The sequence below is a fragment of the Capsicum annuum genome, chromosome 4 (genome assembly GCF_002878395.1).
Source record: "Capsicum annuum cultivar UCD-10X-F1 chromosome 4, UCD10Xv1.1, whole genome shotgun sequence".
Taxonomy (NCBI): domain Eukaryota; kingdom Viridiplantae; phylum Streptophyta; class Magnoliopsida; order Solanales; family Solanaceae; genus Capsicum; species Capsicum annuum.
Window position 1 is genome coordinate 198,444,133 of NC_061114.1, and position 21,321 is coordinate 198,465,453.

Below are 21,321 nucleotides of genomic sequence, written 5' to 3' on the forward strand. Positions count from 1 at the left end.
GCTCGTATCTGTTATTTCAAAGTAACTTGATTGTCACTCACATTGTTTCTTGTGGATTCGACTCCGACTCCAATGTTGGGTAAATATATTGATGACGATCTCCTTGCACTTAAATTGACGTGTAAGTTGAGCGTTATCAACGAGTAATGAGAGCATAAAGATGGTTCCGGCCAGTGCCAGAGCCAGAAGTGGCACTCTTTGGTGTATGAGCTAATAAAGAGGCAGCAAGAACCTTATTTTCCCTAGAAGTAACTCTAGAGGGAAAATCCTATTGCATATGTCTAATCTGACCACAATTAAAACATCGGTTAATCCCTTTCTCACACTGACCAGGGTTATTCTGACCACAAAATCTGGAGAGAGGGTAGGATGGTGTTGACAGGGCCCCACTGGCCTGAGATTGGGCACTCTGTGCCCTAGAATCATTACCGCCCTAAAAGTGTCGGTCACCAGACAGCTTTGGCTAAGAAGCACTAACCGTCGAATAGGAGTTAGGACTCTCCTACCTCTTCTTCTAGGACCACTTTCTGTTGATACCCAATTTAACTGTCTGATACTCCTTTTATGCTGCTATTTTGTCAAAATTATTAATTTCAAATGTTAGTATTTTTCATACATTATTCTTATATCAAACGAATATTGAAAATTTTAAAAATATATAAATTATTTTATTACTTTTTATTATCATTTTTTATAATTTATTAATTCAAATATAATATTTTACATAATTATCTTACTATTTATTAAATTATTTTTTGTAAACATGTACACTCACAATTTACAAATGCATTGTCTAGTTTCATTACTATTATTATTATTATGTCATTCTTTCATTTATTAAATAGCAGCCTAAGTCAATTCAATTTGCCCAGTATATTTAATTTCTAGCCATATTTTATTCAATTTATGGCAATTTTAGCTTAATTTGACTTCAATATGGCTAAATGATAAAAACCTCAATCAAATTTCATTAATCTTTTCAATTATAGCCGTTGATCCCATATGATCAACGACTGAGATTAAAATCCCCCTTTTCATCCTTTTAACCCCCTACATCCTAAAAACCAACTTCATTTTTTGTTTTCCCCTATACTGAAAATAGAGGCAACTCGTCTCTCTATGATCTCTATCTCTACGAAGTAGCCGCCACCTGATATGATTACCGATCGGCCAGCCGGCAACCCCTACGCACCACCATCTCTTTCACCGTCAAAAGCCGATACCTCTACTACCTCCACTGCCCACCGATAACGAGCGGTCGTCGTCCCTCTATTCTCCTGCCAGCTAAGCTCCACCACCAGCAACCAGACCAACCGTCTTTTCCCTCCGCTACTGCTAGACACCACTAGTCGGTGAGAGCTGCCCCCATTTTCTCTTCTCCTCTGGCGAAGAAACACAGACAGCCGCATCTCCTTCATGTTGCCGGCAGAACCGACATCGCCTCCTCTTCTCTTTGCCCATTCGCACCACCACCAACTGACCAAAGTCCTGCATGCAGCCACCGATCCGCCATCCCTTCCCCCATTTTTGTCTCTTATTTGACCAAATGGCAACAATCGGAAACTCCTTCCGTCGCTTCGGCGCCACTTGCTCCGGTCAAATTTTGCCGAAAATCGATGGGTTCTTGAAAACCAATCCGAGGTTTAATCTCATGCTAAGTCTCAAAAACCTCTTTTACTTCTTAATTTGACAGATTTCGTGATTTGAAATTAGTTTGATTAAGCATTTTGTGATTTTTGTTTGATTAATCATCTATGTTGTCATACGCGAGAATTTCTCAATTTTTGTGATGGTTACTAATTTCTACCTGTTTTTAAAGTTATTATATGTGGATTGTGTTTTACTTTAGTTGATATAGGCAGAATTTTGATTCAGTGTTCATGGTAAAATGTTTGATTGTGTTTACTCCCAACTAATATTATGGAATTGATTTAGTACAAAGTTTAATTTTGGACGATTGGATTACTGTGGGAAGATTCTACATGACTAAGTGCCTTATGATTTCTCAATCAATTTTAACATATATGGTAAATACTAAAGTTAATACAGATTTTTATTATTATTATTACTATTTATTTATTCTCTTTTTAAATAAGTATCTTGTTTTACTTATCTATTTATGATAAATTGGCTTCGGATTGATTCAGTTTATTTGATTAAGGACATTAATATTGTGATTGATTATTAAAATTATTATTATTCCATTCCTATATTTTTGGAAAACATTTGTGATTGATTGTTAAAATTTTCTTCTTCATTTTTATTCCCCACCCCCTTTAGCCTATATAAAGGATTACTTTTCACCCTTTAAGGACGAGCTTACAGGCTCTATACTCTCTATATTCTCCATACGAAACAAGAGCTTTTCATTCTCTTTTCTCTTAAACAATTTTCACACTCAACATTCTCCACAACATTCTCTATACTCTTTACACTTTATATTTTTCATATGAAAAAGTTTTAAGCATTGCTTTTAAAACAAGAAGAAATTACTTTATGATTCTTGAATCACACTTATATTCGGAGAATCGATCTTCATTATTCTGTGATGATTCGTGCTTGGACTTTGTGCTGTTTGGTTTTCTTATTATCGTCAATCGGTAAGTTCCTATCGTTGCAATTTTAATACCTTATATAATGATGCTAAAAAATATGCCTTTAGGAACTATGTGGTATTTGTACTTCATTTGCTATGCCTTTGTTTCCTTGTTTTTATGTTTTCGAAGCAACGTATGGAGTATTCGCCCCTTTTCCTTTGTGCTACTTTATTTATGCCAAATAGGTCTAATTAGAGATGTTGAGAGCTTTGAAGAGTCGCCGGGAGTTTATGGGAAAAGGGAGTTGTTCATTTCCTTTTATTTATTTATTAATCTCTTATTAATTTATTATATTGTAACAACTTTTGTAAACCCCTATCATGTAATAGTGAATTATAGGGACTGCTTGGGGTAGGGTTTATGTGTTCTATGTGCTACATGAATCACTTAGGCAAACTCTTAATTAGGATTAATAACAAACTTATTTTGTCACCTAGATATCCTGTTTTAGGAATTTAATTAACTATCCGACGTATTAAGCTCTAGTATGTTATTTTAATCGATGTAAAAATGATTAATGTTCAACGTCTGTATTTATGTTCTTGCATGATTTTTGTTAATTTCCAACATATCAACATTATTTTTTAAGCCTTTAAGAATCAATTTCTAATAATTGAAAAACAGTTTCCAATTAAACAGTTTTCGGTAAAATCAATTTTCAACGTTTAAGTAACTACTTTGCAACATAAGTTGGTTTCCAGCATATTAAAACAAAATTTTCAGAATACAAAAAATGGATTTCCAGCATTGTTTTTTATTAATTTTTAGAAGTGCTTTCTTAGAGGTTAATTATTTTCAGCATTAGGATATAGTTTCATGATACTCTAAATATTTTTTACAACATGTTTTTGCACAATAAATTAATGGGTATCACTCCCCAACATATTTACTTTGACATGTTTTAATATTTTAATAAATTTACATCACTGCTTGGAAGGGCTTAACAACTATCTCTCGCCAACAAATGATCATGTGACACCTAGATACCATGTCTATAGGCGTAACTAAACAAAAGTAATTGTTTGTCTTAGCATGATAATCACTTTAACCAACTCTAAATTAACCAAGAGGCCTAATTGAGACAATTATGTGTTATGTGACGTCCTATTTATTTTACGCGCTTTGACTCCAACTAGAAAATCTAGATTTATTTGTCTAGACCATAAAATTCAAAATAGCAAAGTCCAATGCCTCTTAGACGATAGGTATTTTATAGACGTTAGTTTTATCCTCTTTTTAGTACTAATTTAGGTTAACAACCAGCCCGGGGGTAGATATTCGGAAGTGATGATACCCAACATATATTACACAACGTATGACATTGTCACTTGTCTAAGAATCCGGCTACCGGCTAATGGGTCGGATAATGATTAACAAGTTGGGATTCTGATTCGAATAAAACCAAAAATATTCCTTTATTTGATTTTTCAAATTTGTTATTTCTCTTACATTTACTTTATATGCTTACTAATTTGGGGTAGTTAGTTTAATAAACAATCTTTTTTATTATAAATTATGCTATTTCTCTCTCTGTGCTTGTCTTATATGTTTGATTTTGATTTTATCACATAGGTACTTGATAGTTAAAATAATTAAATAATCATGTCTTGTTTATTATTTTTTCATTTAGTAATATTAAGTTAATAAATAAGTTACCTTTATTTTATCACATAGAATCTCCACGTAAAGTACAAATTCGGCTGGAAATTATCTTTGTGGACCTCAAAAGGTACCTAACACCTTTCTTTTGAGGTAATTTGAACCCTTTTCCGAATTTCTGGTGAATTAAGACTAAATAACAAAATAGGTTCGTAGTTAGCCTAGAATTGTGCCCTAACGCACCTTAATTCGTTAAGTGGTGACTCTTCACACTTCTTAAACAATCTCAAAAAGATTAATCGTGTCGAATTACGCTTTTCGAGAGAAAAATACGGCGCGACACTTTCCACTCTACTACTGGTCTCCGCCCTATTCTGAATATCAAAATTTCTTACTTTGCCTCTTCCAATCTTACCTTGTTTCTTTTTCTCATCTTTGATTTGCTGCATATAAACCACAAGTCGAGAAATATCTATATCCTTGTTTAACAAGGCAACCTTACTCTCTAGAATTAAGTTTTGAGACAACTTAGAAGCAAACTTTCTCATCCTGGCCCTCATGTTAGATACCAACTCAGGAGCATACCGGGACAACTGATAAAATTTCAAGGCATACTACTTGACTGTCATTCTTTCTTGTTTCAAGTTAATACATTCTTCCATCTTTGTCTTCCTCAACTCTTAAGGAAAGAAGTGATCCAAAACGCATTAGAGAAATCATCTCATAAGGCAGAACCAACGTCTTCACCTCTCAATTATTCCCACTCTTCGTACCATTGGTACACCACATCCTTCAATTGGTAGGCAGCACACTCTACACCTTCAACTTTTGAAGAATGCACAACCCGAAAGATCTTATCCATGTCATCAATGAAACTTTGAGGATCCTCTTCAACCTTATTACCAGTAAACATCGGAGGATGTAACCTTATAAATTGGTCAGCTCTAGTGGCCTCAGACGAACTTATAGTAATACCAGCAGAACCTGATTGTTGTGACTTAGTTCTCACCAACTAGGATAATAGGATAATGAAGCGACGGAACTCAGCGTTAGTAGCCTCCCCTTTAGACGACTTAGTATGAGTGTCGCTTTCAGGAGTAGGATCAGCGAGGAAAAGTGGGACTCCACGAAGACAGTCATATGCGGCAACCTTTGACCGGGTCTGTACACCAAAGGTTGGACAAGCTTTGTCCTCATTGTACTCAGACGGGACAAAAGTACCACGGACATCAGATCTTCTTGGAGGCATGATCTGAAAGACGAACAAATGAGAATTAGAAGGATCCAAGACCTTAGACGCTATAGCCTGAAATTAAGACAACAAGAAAGGAAAACATTCCTAAATGTCTCATAACCTCTCCCATATGTGAGGCGCTCTACACACCCATATAAAAGACTCTACTTTGACACGGTTTTGTGAACACCCAATTGACCATGAACTTAGGCTCTAATACCACCTTTGTCCCGACCCGAACCAGGGTCTGGCCGTGATGGGTATCTCAAGTCCCACATGGAACGGAGATCACCCCATTTACCTAACTAAACCAATACAACATCCGCAATTGAATAAATTTCGAACATATAACAAGATAATGTGAAATGAAATTTATGATAATGTAGGGTATGTCTATACCAATCACCGGTAATCGGACAACCGTCCGTCACCAAACAATCAACCAAACCACCCAAGTCTACAGTAATCCGATAGGGCCTCTACAAAATCAAAATTCAATAAAATATCGGGACATGCCCCTGACAATAGCCAAAACCAATATCCAAAGAAATAGTCAACTCATAAAAAGAAAACCACAACATGTAATGGGGTATCTCGAAGGATGAAAGCTCACCACTTCAACCTGACTCGCTTGCTGATCCTGAATCCAAGTCACTAGGTTTGAGATATGGAAGTATGGTCAGTTCCTACATCACGTGGAAATATAACGTCTGAAGACGGATAAAGGTTGGAGCGCTAACACGTAACTCAGGTATAGAGGAACAAAATAATACCACGATAACAATTTAAAACCAACACGACATTCAATGCATAATATCATATGAAGTACATATATATATATAATATATCACGTGTTGGGGTAGTGAGCAAGGCTTAGCATGAGCTTTGAAACCTTAACCTGGACTGTGTAGCATAATCGTCATATAACAAGGCACCCACGGGCTATATGGGCCCAACTCTCCCCTAGCTAAAAGGGCCCTAGTGCGTGTAGCTGCACAATCAGAGAATATCCATATCCGTATATGCCTTTATGGGGGACTCAAGCCTCCCGGCATAATCAAAGTGACTTAAGAACCAATGTATACAACATGGGGGACTCAAACCTCCCATTCATATATATAATACGGGGGACTCGAACCTCTCGGTCATTTAGACACTCCCACCGGCTATAGCAGTTTCCAGTGTTAGTACTTTGAGACCTCCACTTTCACGGTCCGGCTACACTTCCCGTTTTTAACCATATTTAAAATATTTAATATGCATCACCATTTATTAACCCATTATACAAATAGACACCCCGTCAGTATCGTCATACCAACCCTACTTGCAAGCGTATGATATGTCATAACAACAATTTTATCAAATGGGGACTCGAACCCATTGTCCAAACAAAGACACCAAATTAATTCTAACATTCGGGACTTGAACCCATTTAGCCAATCAAACCCCAAGGTTATAATTTAAATCAATTTATGGCCATCTAGGCATTTATAAAGCCATTCATCATTTCTTACCCGTTTTATGCCAAAAAATTGGTTCAACACACAATTCAAACTTGTGACGATCATTCTCATTAACAATTTCACAAAATGGTTAAGGGTGTACCTCTCAAAGCCAAAATCAAGGCAAAATCATCAAATTGGGGGCTAACCATGACCCCTTAATTAGATCACCATTCCTATGCACCCACATGTGCAACCATAATCAGAGCATGGAAAATCATAATTAAACCGTTGGAAAAATTCAACAATAAACATTCAAATTCCTCAACTTTGGTTTCAAAACCATTATTAATGACTCATGAACAATACTTTAAACGTATGTTTTTACAAAATAAATAATGAGGGAAGAGTCACATGCCTGAATCATGAAGATTTACGGAGAGAAATCAACCCCTTGAACCCTTAGATGACCGAATTGGTAAAATCCTAGCTTGGTTTGCTTAAGAGAATTTAGAAATAGCAAGGAGAGTGTTTAATTCGTTAAAGTGTTGAATGAATGCCCCAAAAGTGTTTTATGGGCGTGGGGCCTAAATGGTTTTAAGTGAAAAATGTCTAAAGAACCCCCAACTTAAAAGCTGGAAAAGCATCATCCTTAGTTACGAGTCAACCATCTATTCGTAACATCACCTTATGATTCGTAACTAGGACAGTCCCCATGACCCCCAACACTATTATCCTTACGACCCAACCAACCAACTCATAACATGACCCTACGACTCGTAGGGTCCTACTCGTAACCAGAGAAGAACCAAATAGGGTGAACACTTGGCATCCTATAGATTGATTATTACGACTCATAACGAGTTCTTACGGCTCGCAGTGAGCCACTCATACTCAGAGTAGAATCAAGCCAACAACTTACATAATTTGGTTACGACTTGTCCTAACGACTCGCGAGTCTTTACAACTCGTGTCCCCAAGTTGTACCCAGGATAGAAACTCAAAAACATTCATTGAACACCTTACGACAAGGTCACATGACCCGTCAAGACACCCTACGACTCATGGGGTCAAGTAGTAACCAATGCAGTGAGCTCAAAGCTCAGGAAATTTTCAAGGTTCAAAGTTCGGGGTGTTTCATAATCTCTAATTAAAACCCATAAGTGACTAAATAGCTTTTAAGGAAACACAACGCGAAAATACTTAAAACATTAAATCACAACATCAATCTACGAAGCTCTAACATAAAGAACTGTCTAAGTTGGGACAAGACGCCGACAATACCATAAAGAAATACTTAAAACTCTAAAAATAATTTGCCTTCCGAATGATGGAGGATCACCAACACTATAGTTGTCCTGAAAGATCCTGACGCTACAAAGAACCACGGAAAGGTGCCTCCAAACCTACATTATGAAATAATGTAGCCACCTGGAGATGGTCAATAAGTGGAATTTATTGTATATTGAACAACCAAATGATAAGAATAACTTTGTACAGTATAATCTCAAAAGTAGAAATCAAGGCATAAGAAAATACAATAAAGGCCTCAAAATGAATTTCAAATCATAAAACTTAATTCTTTTTTTAATTTCTAAACTATATGGTATCACCGATATCTCTTTACACCGTGGGATATATGAGTCCGATCATGACTCGATTGGTGGGGCCCTCGTTCCATGTTTATCGCACAGATTGAGGCATATCATATCATATACTGCATTACAACTGAGTAAATCAAGCATACAGTGGTTATCCACATTTTAGGACAAAATTATTTTCTTGTCGGCAAAACATGATTTCGGATAATGAACCTTTTGGACTCATACTTTCTTGGTTAACCATCTAATTCTTTTTAATCCCATTGTTTAGTCTTTTCAAAACATTTTTTAAGGATTATTATCATCCTTAAGACATTCATTAAATTGATATCGTCATACTAAGACTTGCAAGTCAACATGTCATTTCTTAACATCATTAAAGCTTTCACATAAAGGATCCCTTTAGGATTATGTAAACTCTTTTGAAATTTAGTTAAAGATTAAAGCAACATAGTGTGTTCAAGGTCCTTTCTGAAGCATGTAGATGTAAATCAATTCCTCCAACAATTATAAAATGCATAAGGATAAGTTCATAATCCAACTAATACCTGTAACTCCACTCATGTATATGATAAAAAATAATTTTAAAAGAAGAAAGTGTTCATCAAGACCAATTTTCATTCATCATTCAAAAATCCCCAACTATAATAAAAATCGTATTTTACACATAAATAAGAGTTTAGGAGACATACTTTCGGAATCAAAATTGAGTCATTTTGCATACCTATTTGACAAAGAACGTAGCAAGAAATCTTACGGAAAAACCTTAAGCTTTTAACCCTAGGTGTTCTTGAGTGTTGGAGCCTTTGGGGAGAAAAATAACGTAAGTTATATTGTTAAAATCGTGCCTAAGAATTTGGGAAATGAGAGGGGGGAGGGCGATTTTGGGTATGAAAAAGACCAAAGGGACCTTACAAACGTGTAAGAGAACAAGAGATATTATCGTTGGAAACTACCTCCATGGTACAGAGGCTATAGCAAGAATATAGCTCTGTGACATAGAGCTATCACGGAGATACAACTTCGTGACACAGACGTATCGTGGACCTCCATTGTTTTGTGCCAAAATTTAATTTTTCTTGTCCCTTTGTTCTACGGCACGGGGATAATGGGTATCACATTATTTTGGACTCCGAAAACATATTTTTCTTGTGTTATTTACTCCCTAAAATCCCCCAATTCGATCTAACAATATTCTCAAAAGTTCTATCCTCCAAGCAAGTCATTCTTCTCAGCTCTAAAGGCACAATAAGGAACATAAAAAATTATAAGGCGTTGCATTATCCCTTTAGGATCATTTGTCCTCGAATGATGGATAAATACCTTCTAAGCACATGATACATGAACCTAGCATCTTAACTCTAACTTAAACTCTTAGACCTCAAGGAAAGATCTAATAACATTAACTCATCCCATTAGACATAGCTCATGCGGCTTTAACAACATTTCATATGAACATGAAAGACTTTAACATTTCATATGAACATGAAACTAAGCCATGAATATGGAGAATTTAAGAATGGGCATAGAATTGCACCTTCAATAACAACATGCGGGGACGTAATTGAAAGGGATATCTAGCCTTTGTCTTCCTCCAGATTTCAAGTAGCTTCCTCTATCATTTGATTCCTCCACAACACCTTTATCGAAATAATTTTTTTGGTCCTTAACTTCTGAACTTGGCAATCCAAAATTTCTATAGCAATCTCTTTATAAGGCAATGAATCTTTTCACACCAATTTTTTCTCACTCATTATACCACTAATATGCCACACCTTTCTGCTGATAAGCTACAAATTCTACCTCTTTGTGTCACTGGCATGCATAACCTTGGAAATCTTCTATATCTCATTTATAAAATCCCGAGGATCATCCTAAAGTTTGGACCCCGTGAAAATCGATGAGTTTAGTCGCATAAATTGACCAATTCTAGTAGTATTTGAGAAGGCAGAACTAGCATTACCTGACCGGTGATATTGAGAAGATACAATTTGAGCAAGCATCCGAATGATCTGTCTAAGAGCATCATTAGTATCTTCTCTATGAGAAGGTTGAGTCTGAGTAGGGCCGGTTCTGGGAGCCCTTGAAGGATTAATCAAAATCGGTGACACCCCAATGGGTGCAGTTGGTCCAAAGGTGAGAACCCCATTATGAGCTTACATCACGTGTGTAGGACAGACCTCTTCAGCAATTGCCCCAGTAGAGATGGAGGTTCCAGCTGAAGTTCTTTGAAGGGTAGTTCTTTTTAGAGGCATGGTCTGAAATGTGGAAAAATTAAGAGTTAGAAGAATTTCTTAAGACTAGACTTTCTAGCACGAATTAGAACATGAAGAAAGAAAATATTTCTAAAAAAAATTCAGCCTCCCCTTTATGAGTGTGATGCACTACACACTCATAAAAAGAATACTCTACACGGCTTCATAGATACTCTAGGATACTTGAACTCTATGCTCTAATACCAAGTTTTCACGACTTGAGACTAGGTCCTGGACGTAACATGGCACCTGAAACCCCATGAGGCTCGAGAAAATCACTTAGTACTCAACATGAGCATGTAATAAAGATTTAGAAAAATACTACAGAAAGAGAATACATAATCTCTAATTAAAACACATGAGTGACTTAATAGTCCTTACGGAAACACAATACAGAAATACTGAAAACACCAAATCAAATTCAAGCCAACCTATGAAGTCTCTAACATAAAAAACTGTTTAAGGCGGGACAAGACCATGGCGTTACCATAAAGAAATACTTAAAACTCTGAAAATAAGTTGTCGTACGAATGATGGAGGCTCACTAACTCTGAACTTATCCTGAATGATCCTAACGCTGCAAGAATCACGGGTAGGTGCCTTTGAACCTACATCATGAAATGATGTAGTCACACATAGACATTCAATGCATGAAACATATTGGTATATATAACATCCAATTAATAAGAACAACTTTGTACAATATAATCTCAAAAGTAGAAATCAAGTCATAAGAAAATAGAGAAAAGTCATAAAGTCACCACTGAATTTGTTTGGGATTTGCAAAAGGACATTTTAACTTTGCGGGCGACCTATTACCCCATAAAATTTATAAAATCATTATAAATAAACTATTTTGATCGAATTTCAGTAAAGGTTTGTGCTCCACGTAAATTAAGCGCGTGAAGGAGACAAATTGGCTGCAAGAACAAATGAAAAAATGTCACATGTCAATGATTTTTTTTAATTCTTTTTAAAATCCCTTTTCTCTTCTATCATCCCCAAATATCCATTAAAATACAATTGAAGCTTTGAAAAAAAATACAGTAGTAACCACTTCAACTCTCTCATGTTGTTGCGATTCATCCGTTACTTTAAACACCTCTTTTTCTCTTTCTCTTTTATTTTTTAAATTTTTTTATTTGAAAAAAAAAAAATTTACTATTTTTTTCAGGATAACTAATAGAATCTTAATTTTTACAATGCAAAAAGGATAAAAGTCATACAATTTTGTTAATTTATCAAAAAAAAAGATTTGAGGTAAATATGCGGCTTTGTTAATTTGTCAAGAAGGAATTTTGGGTAAATATATTTGCATATGTATAATCTTCTTTTAAAGGATAAAGGATGGTGGAGTTAGGACAGTGAAGGGGAATGGTACTTAGTTAAAGAAGAAGAGAAAACAAGGTTGATTGAAGAAGAGAAATTTGAGGAAGATGGAGAATTGGAGAGAGAAAAAGAAAAAGAGAAAATTATAAAAAAATATTATTTAAAATTGAAAAAATACATATTAATTAGCAATTGGTGCGTGGTCAATACCTATTTCTAAAAATTGAGTTTGATAAAAAAAAATGACATAATAATATCAATTTAAAATAGTTTAGGGGTAATAGATGACCTGCAAAGTCAAAGTGTCTTTTTGCGAACAAATTCAGTGGCTTCTTTATGTCTTTTCTCTAAGAAAATATAATAAAGACCTCTAAATGACTTTAAAAGCATAAACTCAATTCTTTTCTTTAATTAATGGCAGCACTGACATCTTTTTACACCACAGGCTAGGCTATGTGAATTTGATCATGGCTCGATCACCAGAGTCCTCAATTCATGTTTGTCACACGGATTGAGGCGTATCATAGTTCATACCATATTATATATTACAGACAACTGAGCAAATCAAACATGCAGTGGTTATTCATATTTCAAGATAAAATCAATTTCGCATTGATAAAATACGATTTTGAATAATGAGTCGTTTGGAGTCATACCTTCTCTGTTAATCATCTAATTCTTTTTAAGCCCATCTTTTTGTCTTTGCAAAACATAGAGGAAAACATTATTTAGGGGAATTGATCATTCTTAAGGTATTTTTTAAGTTGGTATCATCATACCAAGACTTGCAAGCCAACATGCCATTTCTTAACATTATCAAGATTATTCATAACGTCTTTCCCCACATAATAAGACCTTCACATTAAGGGTCACTTTAGGCTTACGTTAAACTCTTTTGAAATCTATTTAAAGATTAAAGCAACATAGTTGTTCAAGGTCCTTTCTAAAGCGTTTAGATGAAAATAATTCCTCGAGCAATCGTGCATTTATAAAAACATTTATAAAAGTATTACTTGCAATCCGAGTCATGTATATGATGAAAAACAATTTTAAAATAAGAAAGTGTTCATAAAGCCCAATTTTCGCTCATCATTCCAAAATGTCCCCAACCGTAGTAGAAATCTTAACTTATACGTAAATGAGAGTTTAAGAGACATACTTTCAAAATAAAATAAAAGTAGGGTTGTTCTACATACGTTTTTTTTACGAAGAATGCTACAAGAAATCTTATGGGAAACTACTAAATTTTGAACCCTAGGTGTTCTTGAGTCTTGGAGGCTTTGGGGAGAAAAGTAACGTAGTTTATATTGCTAAAATCGTGCCTTAGAAATTTGAGGAGGTTTTGTATAGGTTGGGGACGGTTTTGGGTAAGGAAAACACCAAGAGGCCTTTAAAAATGCGTAAGAGAACAAGAGAACTTGTCGCTGGAAACTACCTCTGTGGCACGGAGCTATAACGGAAATATAGCTCCCTGAAATGGAGCTATCGAGGGGATAAGAAGGTATCGCGGACCTCCACTGTTTTGTGTTAAAAATCAATTTTTCTTGTCCCCTTGTTCCGTGGCACGGGGATAACGCAATAGCACACTGTTTTGAGCCCCGAAAACTTTTTTTTCTCCCGCATTCTTTACTCCCTAAAATCTCCCGGTTTGATCTAACAACATTCCAAAGGTTCTATACTCCAAACAGCTCATTCTTCTTAGCTCTAAAGGCGCAACAAGGGACGTCGAGAAATTACGGGGCATTACAATTAAAGAAGAGCATGTACAAAATTTGCGTATTGATTAGGTATAATCCTATAAAACATAGTTTTTATCAGTTAGAAAATAGTAGAGAAGTAGGGATTGAAAAAACTTACTCGAATTACAATAGTGAATTGTAGAAATAGCTTTATAAGAAAAAAAAATGAATATAGTTAGATAGAAAGAATGAGAAGACCTGACCAAATATGGATTGAATGCAATACTCGTATTCAACTTCAACCAACGCAGATGAGCTTTTTCGAAGAGACATAATTGTGCAATTATAGGTATCCGACAAATCATTCCATTTTATTCAAATGATTTACTGTATCCTTATTCTTGTATGAATTTGTATTTTCAATCCTCCTACTTACCATTTTATCAATGAAATAGTTAAACTCAATAAGACATAATATTTTAAACCTTTTTTATAACTACTTAGTATGTGCGTAATACAATCTCTTACACGTGGAGTCCACGTCATTTTTTAATTCCATGTAATAAATTAAATGTTTTAAAAAATAATCAAATCAAATACCCCCCACCCCCAATCTTCTTCTCATCAGATTCCTCCCTACCACTTTGTCGTCATAAAATTTCAAATACAACTTCAATAAAAGTCAATGTTTAGTTATAAAATTTTAACTACAGCTTGAAATTGTATTTGAAATTTAAACGACCGCCTATTACCTACTTTCACTTTTTGATTATTAGATACTTTTAAATATTTGTCCTAATTATTTTGTTTTTACACTCAAACCCTAGTTATTTCAACCAATATCACTCAAAACTACAACACTATAACTGATGTGCTTAGTGAGTTCAATACTTACTCTGTGACTCGGGGGCAGACCTAGGAGGAAGCCAGGGACTTCATCCGAATCCCTCGACAAAAACTTATATTGTATATCTATAATTATGTATATATATTACTTTTCAATCTCCTAAATTAGGATAGCTCAGTGGTTTTGGTCCGTCCTAACGACCCCAACATTCAAGATTCGAATCGGCTACATTTTAATGTTTTTTCATTTAATTGCTAAAAAAAAACCATGCAGTTTAGCCACGCGGAAGTCGTGGTACTCCTCCATGGTAACATTTTTGTAGCCATGATTTTTGCTTTACTATAATTATTCCTGTTAGTTTCAAATATTTTAATATTTTTATTTTTCAAATCCCTTGAACGAAAAATTCTGGATTCGCAACTATGTGCTGCTCAATAGGCTCCCTAGGTAGCTAAACAAAGCCGCAGAAAATCGTGATGAAGTTACTACTGTCGTTTGGATTTTGTATTAATGAATTTTTGCAATAGTATTAAAAAAAAAAGTCAAATTGTAACAATATACGGCAGCTCATATATGAGATTAATCTATGACATTATCTGACTATTTTTTATGAGATATTATTTTTTTATAGAAAATTTAATTATATATTTTAGATAAATTAGTTAAATCAGGTGACTTTGCTAGTTTTAAAAATTGGAGTATAAAATTATATTTTAAAAAAATACACACGAATTTCAAAAAATTTCTAGAAAAAGTATAGTCAAGCATCACCGCAACTTCAAAAATCTATATATAATATAAAGGAAGGTCATAAATGAGGCGATGTGGCATCTCTCTATTGCCTTTATTTCTAATTATTATTTTTTCATCTTTTTTTTGAATTTTTTTTCATTCTTTCACTAATCAATTTATTTATTAATTAAAAAATACTTTTATCATATTTACTATATCTAATAATATCTCATGAGATATAAAAAAAACTTCTATCTATTTGTATTCTCCACCTAAGTTATATGTCTTCTCAACTTCATTCTACTTAATTCTTATGAATTAATCCATATATAAATACCAATCATTTATGAAGTTGTTGGATACTCATTTGCATTTTCTCCTTCTTTTTTAATAGTATTTTTTTTTATCCTGTTTTTTCCTTTACATCTTTTTCATTTGACAACATGGTAATCATAATTTTGATGATCATAGAAATATTCTTTAGAATTTCTTCTTGTGTAATAATAGTTACACACAAGTTTATCAAGATGAAGAAAGTTTGATGACAACGTAAACTTTATCAAAGAGATAACTAATTTAATTTGATACAAGTTTATCAAGATAAAGAAGGAAGTTTAATGGTCTTGAAAGATTCATCAACAGAGATTATCAAATTAGTTTGGCACGTATAGAAGTTATATATCTATATATATTGCTTTTATTTTAATATTTTTAATTAACTATTTCGTTAAATACAAGAAATGCATTCTTCAAGAACACAACTTTGGAGGTGTTTGGGAAAGAATAAAAGTGTTTTTAAGTACTGATTTTTTAAGTGGGAAAGATACAAAAATAAGCTAAAAGCCAAAAGTTGGAAACCCCAACTTATGACTTTTAGCTTATAAACTACTTATAAAAAGCTAATTCAAACATCCCTTTTATTGTAAAGTTTTATATTATATCATGGGCGGCGAAAAACTTATACTTTGTTGATATCATAGAACTTATTGACTCGTAGTTTTTTGGTGATTCATTCGTTTTGGCTCTTTCTTTACTTTTCTAATCTTCTTTTAGTTCGATTCTCTCTAATTCGGATGTTATATCACTCGATTTTCATACTTAAGCGTCTCAATTTAATTTTTTTTTCTTGAAGTATCAATAATTAAGAAAATATATATATGGCATCTCACAACCTAACGTGAAAATATGTCAACCTAATAAAAAATTGTTATTAGGTCATTTTTAAATATAAGAGCTTAATTATCGCGCATCAAATAAAGGAAAAAGTTTTTTATTTTCATGGCCAACGCCTACTACATCTGGTTCACAACCAACAAATAACAATAATGACACACCTCAATTCAAAAAAACCTTGGAATTTACATTGTGAGAACTTATTAAAAGTCAACAAGTTTTATGATGGCTGCAAGTTGCAACCAACCGCAACCCTCCTCCTTTATCCGAGCTCAAGACTGACAATGTGAGCAAGCTCAGGAGGAGAAAGGTGTAAGGCAGCACCTTGAAGCTTAGCATATAACAAGCAGCTTCTCTGCTCTCGATCGATCGATATATTAAGCAAAACAAGTACGCAAACGTCAACTTCCTAAAAAGAAATAGTTATAAGAATTGGGAAAATGGCATTCATTCAGCACATACCAAAATCCATCAACTAACATCAAGAAAGAAGTCCTCAGCAGAAACAGAAATCTTTTAACATTGGCCTGGCTAAGACATTTAAGGCTCTAATGAAGCTTCCACAGGTGAGTAAAACCAACTCAAGAGGTGAGTAAAACTCCACCAAGTAGCTAACAGTTCTGGTGCAAATTTTTGTGAGCAATTGAAGCAGAAACAAATTAATTGCTCATGAGCCTCGGTAAGTTCAGACATGCACCGCAAACTATTGGATAACTTGCACCAGACTTTGTACTCTGAGAGAAATTGATAGTAATGGACAATGTCATTAACAGCCAAGGAAGAAATTAATCGTGTAGCACGTAGAATATTAATAGGGCAGCTACATGTTCAAGAAAATTCTATCTTCCCTCAATACGGCTTAAGCACTTCGGTTGGTTGTAGACCAATGGAAAGCATTGGACAAAAAAAAAGATGGACGGAAGACAACAAAGATGCTTCCCTATATTTCTCCTGAGTGACATAAGAGTAATCTTAAAGCCGATTCAAAAGCAGCAATAAATGAGATTGAATAATATTGAAGGTTCAGCCTCACCTAGTCTCCTCCATTCCGGAAATATCGGATAATGTCATGATAGACTGGGCAATTTATTCATAAACAGGCTCACACGCTTAACAAACCCGAGAAAATATTTCACCTTGGATTCTTTAAGAACAGTTTTTCAGTAGAGAATTCAACAGCTAAAAGAGTAGTTTTTTCCTAAATAGAATTCTAACAACAGCCAACAGAGCAAAAGGTAAACTAGTAGAACCTAGAGCCCGTAACCAACGAAGAAAACTACAAAAGCAGCAAAGTTTGTACCTCTTTGAGAAATCATTGGCAATTCTTCAAAGGCATATACCAAATGAAAAAGAGAAGTACTTGCTTCATTTGTATTTTCTGAAAGCACCTAAACTTTAAAAGACGATCTTCTTGTTTCGATTTCTACTTGTCGCTGCACCAGAAAGTTGAAGATGGCAAAAATTGAACTGATAACAATGTCAATATGATGGATCAAGCCTTAAAGAGGAAAGGTAATCTGATTAAGGAAATCCATTTTGCATTGCTGAAGCTAAAAATAGTGGATAATCAATAGAGATTGTAAGCTCTTGCATGTCCGCCAGAAGAACTAAGAAGATTGAAAAGCTTCTATTTTCCAATCCTTTTGACGTACAAATCATACAAGTCAGGCAGTTCAGCTTTGACAGGCAGCACATATTTCTCCAAAAACTTTGATTCATGCCATGTCATCACAGTGTAAAACTCCCGCCTACTCTTTATCAGATTCTTTTCATTGACGAGTTTCCACACTTCATATCTGGGTATTAACCTCTTCTCCAAACTGTATGCTAAAAGGTAAGGGTGAGAAGCGATGTAAACAGATGTGTATCTGACTTCTTTCATCAAAAATGTCAATGCAGTTTGAATTCGTGCATCTGATAGGCCTACACAGTAAGGTAGCTTTTGGAACATTGTGAGAACATCAGTGTCAGACCACCCAAAACTCTTGAAGATTCCAAATTTTGTGTCTACTTTATCTTGACTCAAGCTAACAAGCACATTAACGATGTGGAGAAACATTGCTGAGTCAGGAGAAACACCAACTTCTTTTTCCACTCTATGCAATATATCCTCAAGCCTCTTGTTATTTGTGTTAAGAATTCTGGGATATGTAATCACAATATTCTTGATTTTATCATTTGAGCAACCAAGTAACCGCAATAAATTCAAATTGACTTCCATAGCTCCACAACTATACAGACTAATCAACCAAGCACATTTCTTTATAACCTTAACCACATTTTCATCATTACCCAATACATTTTTAAGAAGACTTATAAGGGGTTTTATATGAGTATCTAATCCCCTGGTAAGAAACTTCCAATCTCTCAAAATGACTTTGACTAAATCGGAACCCGATAATCCGAGTTCAGAAAGACATTGTAATTTGGGTTTAAGGGTTTTTTCAACATCATAGAATAGCACTTTAGGGTACTTGGAAACCAATAATTTGATGTGGGTGTCGTTAAAACCAGTTTGTTTGAAGAAATTGAGGGCTAAATCAGGATTCTTGAATGAGTTTACACGATAACCAACCTTAGCAGAGGCAGAGGCAGCTTCTTGTTTGGAGAATCCGAGTGAGCTGATGAGGTAATTGAGTAAGAAATGGGTGGAGGCAGCAGTTGAGTATGGGAAAAGAAAGCCATTACCCTCAAATTTGAATAATACAGCTCGAGCTTTGACAAACATCCTTGCTTCCTATTGCAGAAAGAGCCAAAACTTGGAAGGGTTCATGCTTTTCTCATTTCTTCTCCAGGTCTTCAATTCCCACTTCCCCACAATTTCCTGCGGAAGAGATTAGGGTTGGTATATTTTTGATTTACTAGTCTTGTGTCTATCAAATTAAAATATATACATAAAAATAGATAATGAAAAAGTAACACCTGTCATTATAATCATATAAAAAACTATTGTATTTCAAATATAGTTATTGTTCAAATAAAAGAAATATATTTTAGGATACCTTAAATTTTTTTGTTTGTATATTCATTATTTTTTTAATTGATCAACATTTTAAAAAGTCAAAATTAATAAATTCAAATCACGACAGGAAAACTAAACCTAACTGTTATCAAATCCCACAGTTCTATCCTTTTTTATTTTTCATTTAGTTTTCGATACCGACATTGCAGTTCGATTAATTTAGATTTGCACCGGGTAGGTCCCAAAAAGGTCTCATAAGGGAGAAGCACATCATATCAAGGATTTTTTTCATATTCAGAACTTAAACCCAAAACATCTAAATTAAAGAGGAGCAACTCCATCCACTTGCACCATATCGTTTGATGGTCGCAATCTTATCCATATACCTCTTTATTTACAATTTTACTAAATTTTAAAAAGTAAAAAAATAATTAATGAGGTCTCCCAACAAAAAATTTAGGCGCTATTTTTAAAAGCTTAACTCTATTAACCTTTTAACTTTTGTTTTTTAGTTTTTTTTTCTTTGTTTATAACATTATTGTATTTTTATTTCTTTCGTGATGGATCTACAACTAGCTCTACTTTTGGAGAACAATATCCAAATTCGACCCTAACAAAAAATCTCTTAAAAAGAGAAAAAACCTAAAACACAAGACCACATTAATTTATAAGTTCATCATTCAAATAAAACTTTGCATATCAAAATCCAAGACTTTATAAGCTTATATTTCAAATTCAACAAATAAGTATTAGTTAAAGATTCAACTATAAAACTAAGGAATACTATATCAAAATATAGTCAAATAACATCATTAAAACTAAGTCACAATCAAACAAAGAGAAAAAAAAAAACAAAAAGAGATATATACCGTTGATCTTTTGATTACTTTATTCGACAACAACATGCTTATTTCGTTCAATTTTTTTATTCAAAATTTTCAACTGTAAGAGAAACACGAGAAATTATCAAAAGGAAAGAATTTATTGTCAATTGTTAATTATATAATCTTTAAAGTCATAAACTAAAATAAATAAAAAAGTTTGAATCAAAACTAAAATAAGAAGAAAAGATGAAGTAGAAGAAATTTTGATCCAAGATATCACTTAAAAAGAATTCTAGAACTTTTTTTTTCATATAAGACAAAATTCTAATTAATTTAGAATTGTTAAATATATACTATAATTTTTTTTACCATATATATTATGACTCATTTAAACCTTTTCTATTTTCTTATCAATTAGTGGAAAATCTTCATATTAAATTTTTCATACATTAATTTTTGTTTTCTTTTGCTAATTTTTTTTCGTTAAATATACTTAGGTGTTCAACACATATTTGTCATATAAAATCTAACCGTTCAACACATATTTGTCATATAAAATCTAACCAAAATAAGGATTACTATATAAATATTACGGCTAGAACCAATTGGATTCCATATGATGAGTTTAATATTAATTAGGTCATCCTATGAATATGAAACCAAAATCAAAATAAATTTGTACTACTATCTATTCCTCCAATTCAATATTAGGACTTTAATAAATATAAAAGGAAATTTTGTAGTTAATTTTTAATGTCCTTAATATTTAAAAAAAAAAAAAAAAAAGTAAAAAGACGATTTTGCCTATTGTAAAATTTTTTAATGAAGGATAAAAAATTCAAATCACTTTTTAAAGGGTCTTCACACTTTTAATATATTATAGATATAGCTATAGATATCAAAAAAAATTATAAAATTAAATTGAAATTTAATTTTGATTTTTGATTTTAGAATTGGTTTCAGTTTTAAATTTTAGAAATTTGATTAGATGATTCAATTTTTAATTTTTTTTAAAAAAAATTAGTTAAATCGAAAGATTGAACTTAT

General features: G+C 33.6%; 1 protein-coding gene across 2 annotated transcripts; it reads right to left on the bottom strand.

The window, feature by feature from the left end:
• Positions 1-16,569: 16,569 nt before the first annotated feature.
• Positions 16,570-19,410, bottom strand: LOC107867590 (transcription termination factor MTERF5, chloroplastic). Of its 2 annotated transcripts, none has more exons than XM_016713895.2 (2): positions 17,789-19,410; positions 16,570-17,222 (listed from the first exon to the last, which is right to left on the bottom strand). In XM_016713895.2, the coding sequence occupies exon 1, from the start codon at positions 19,214-19,216 to the stop codon at positions 18,116-18,118; it is 1,101 nt and encodes a 366-aa protein (XP_016569381.1). In that variant the 5' UTR covers positions 19,217-19,410; the 3' UTR covers positions 16,570-17,222; positions 17,789-18,115. The 2 variants fall into 2 exon arrangements, with proteins under 2 accessions (XP_016569381.1, XP_016569382.1); XM_016713896.2 differs by having other exon boundaries at positions 16,570-16,897; positions 17,789-19,365.
• Between the last annotated feature and the right edge of the window lie 1,911 nt (positions 19,411-21,321).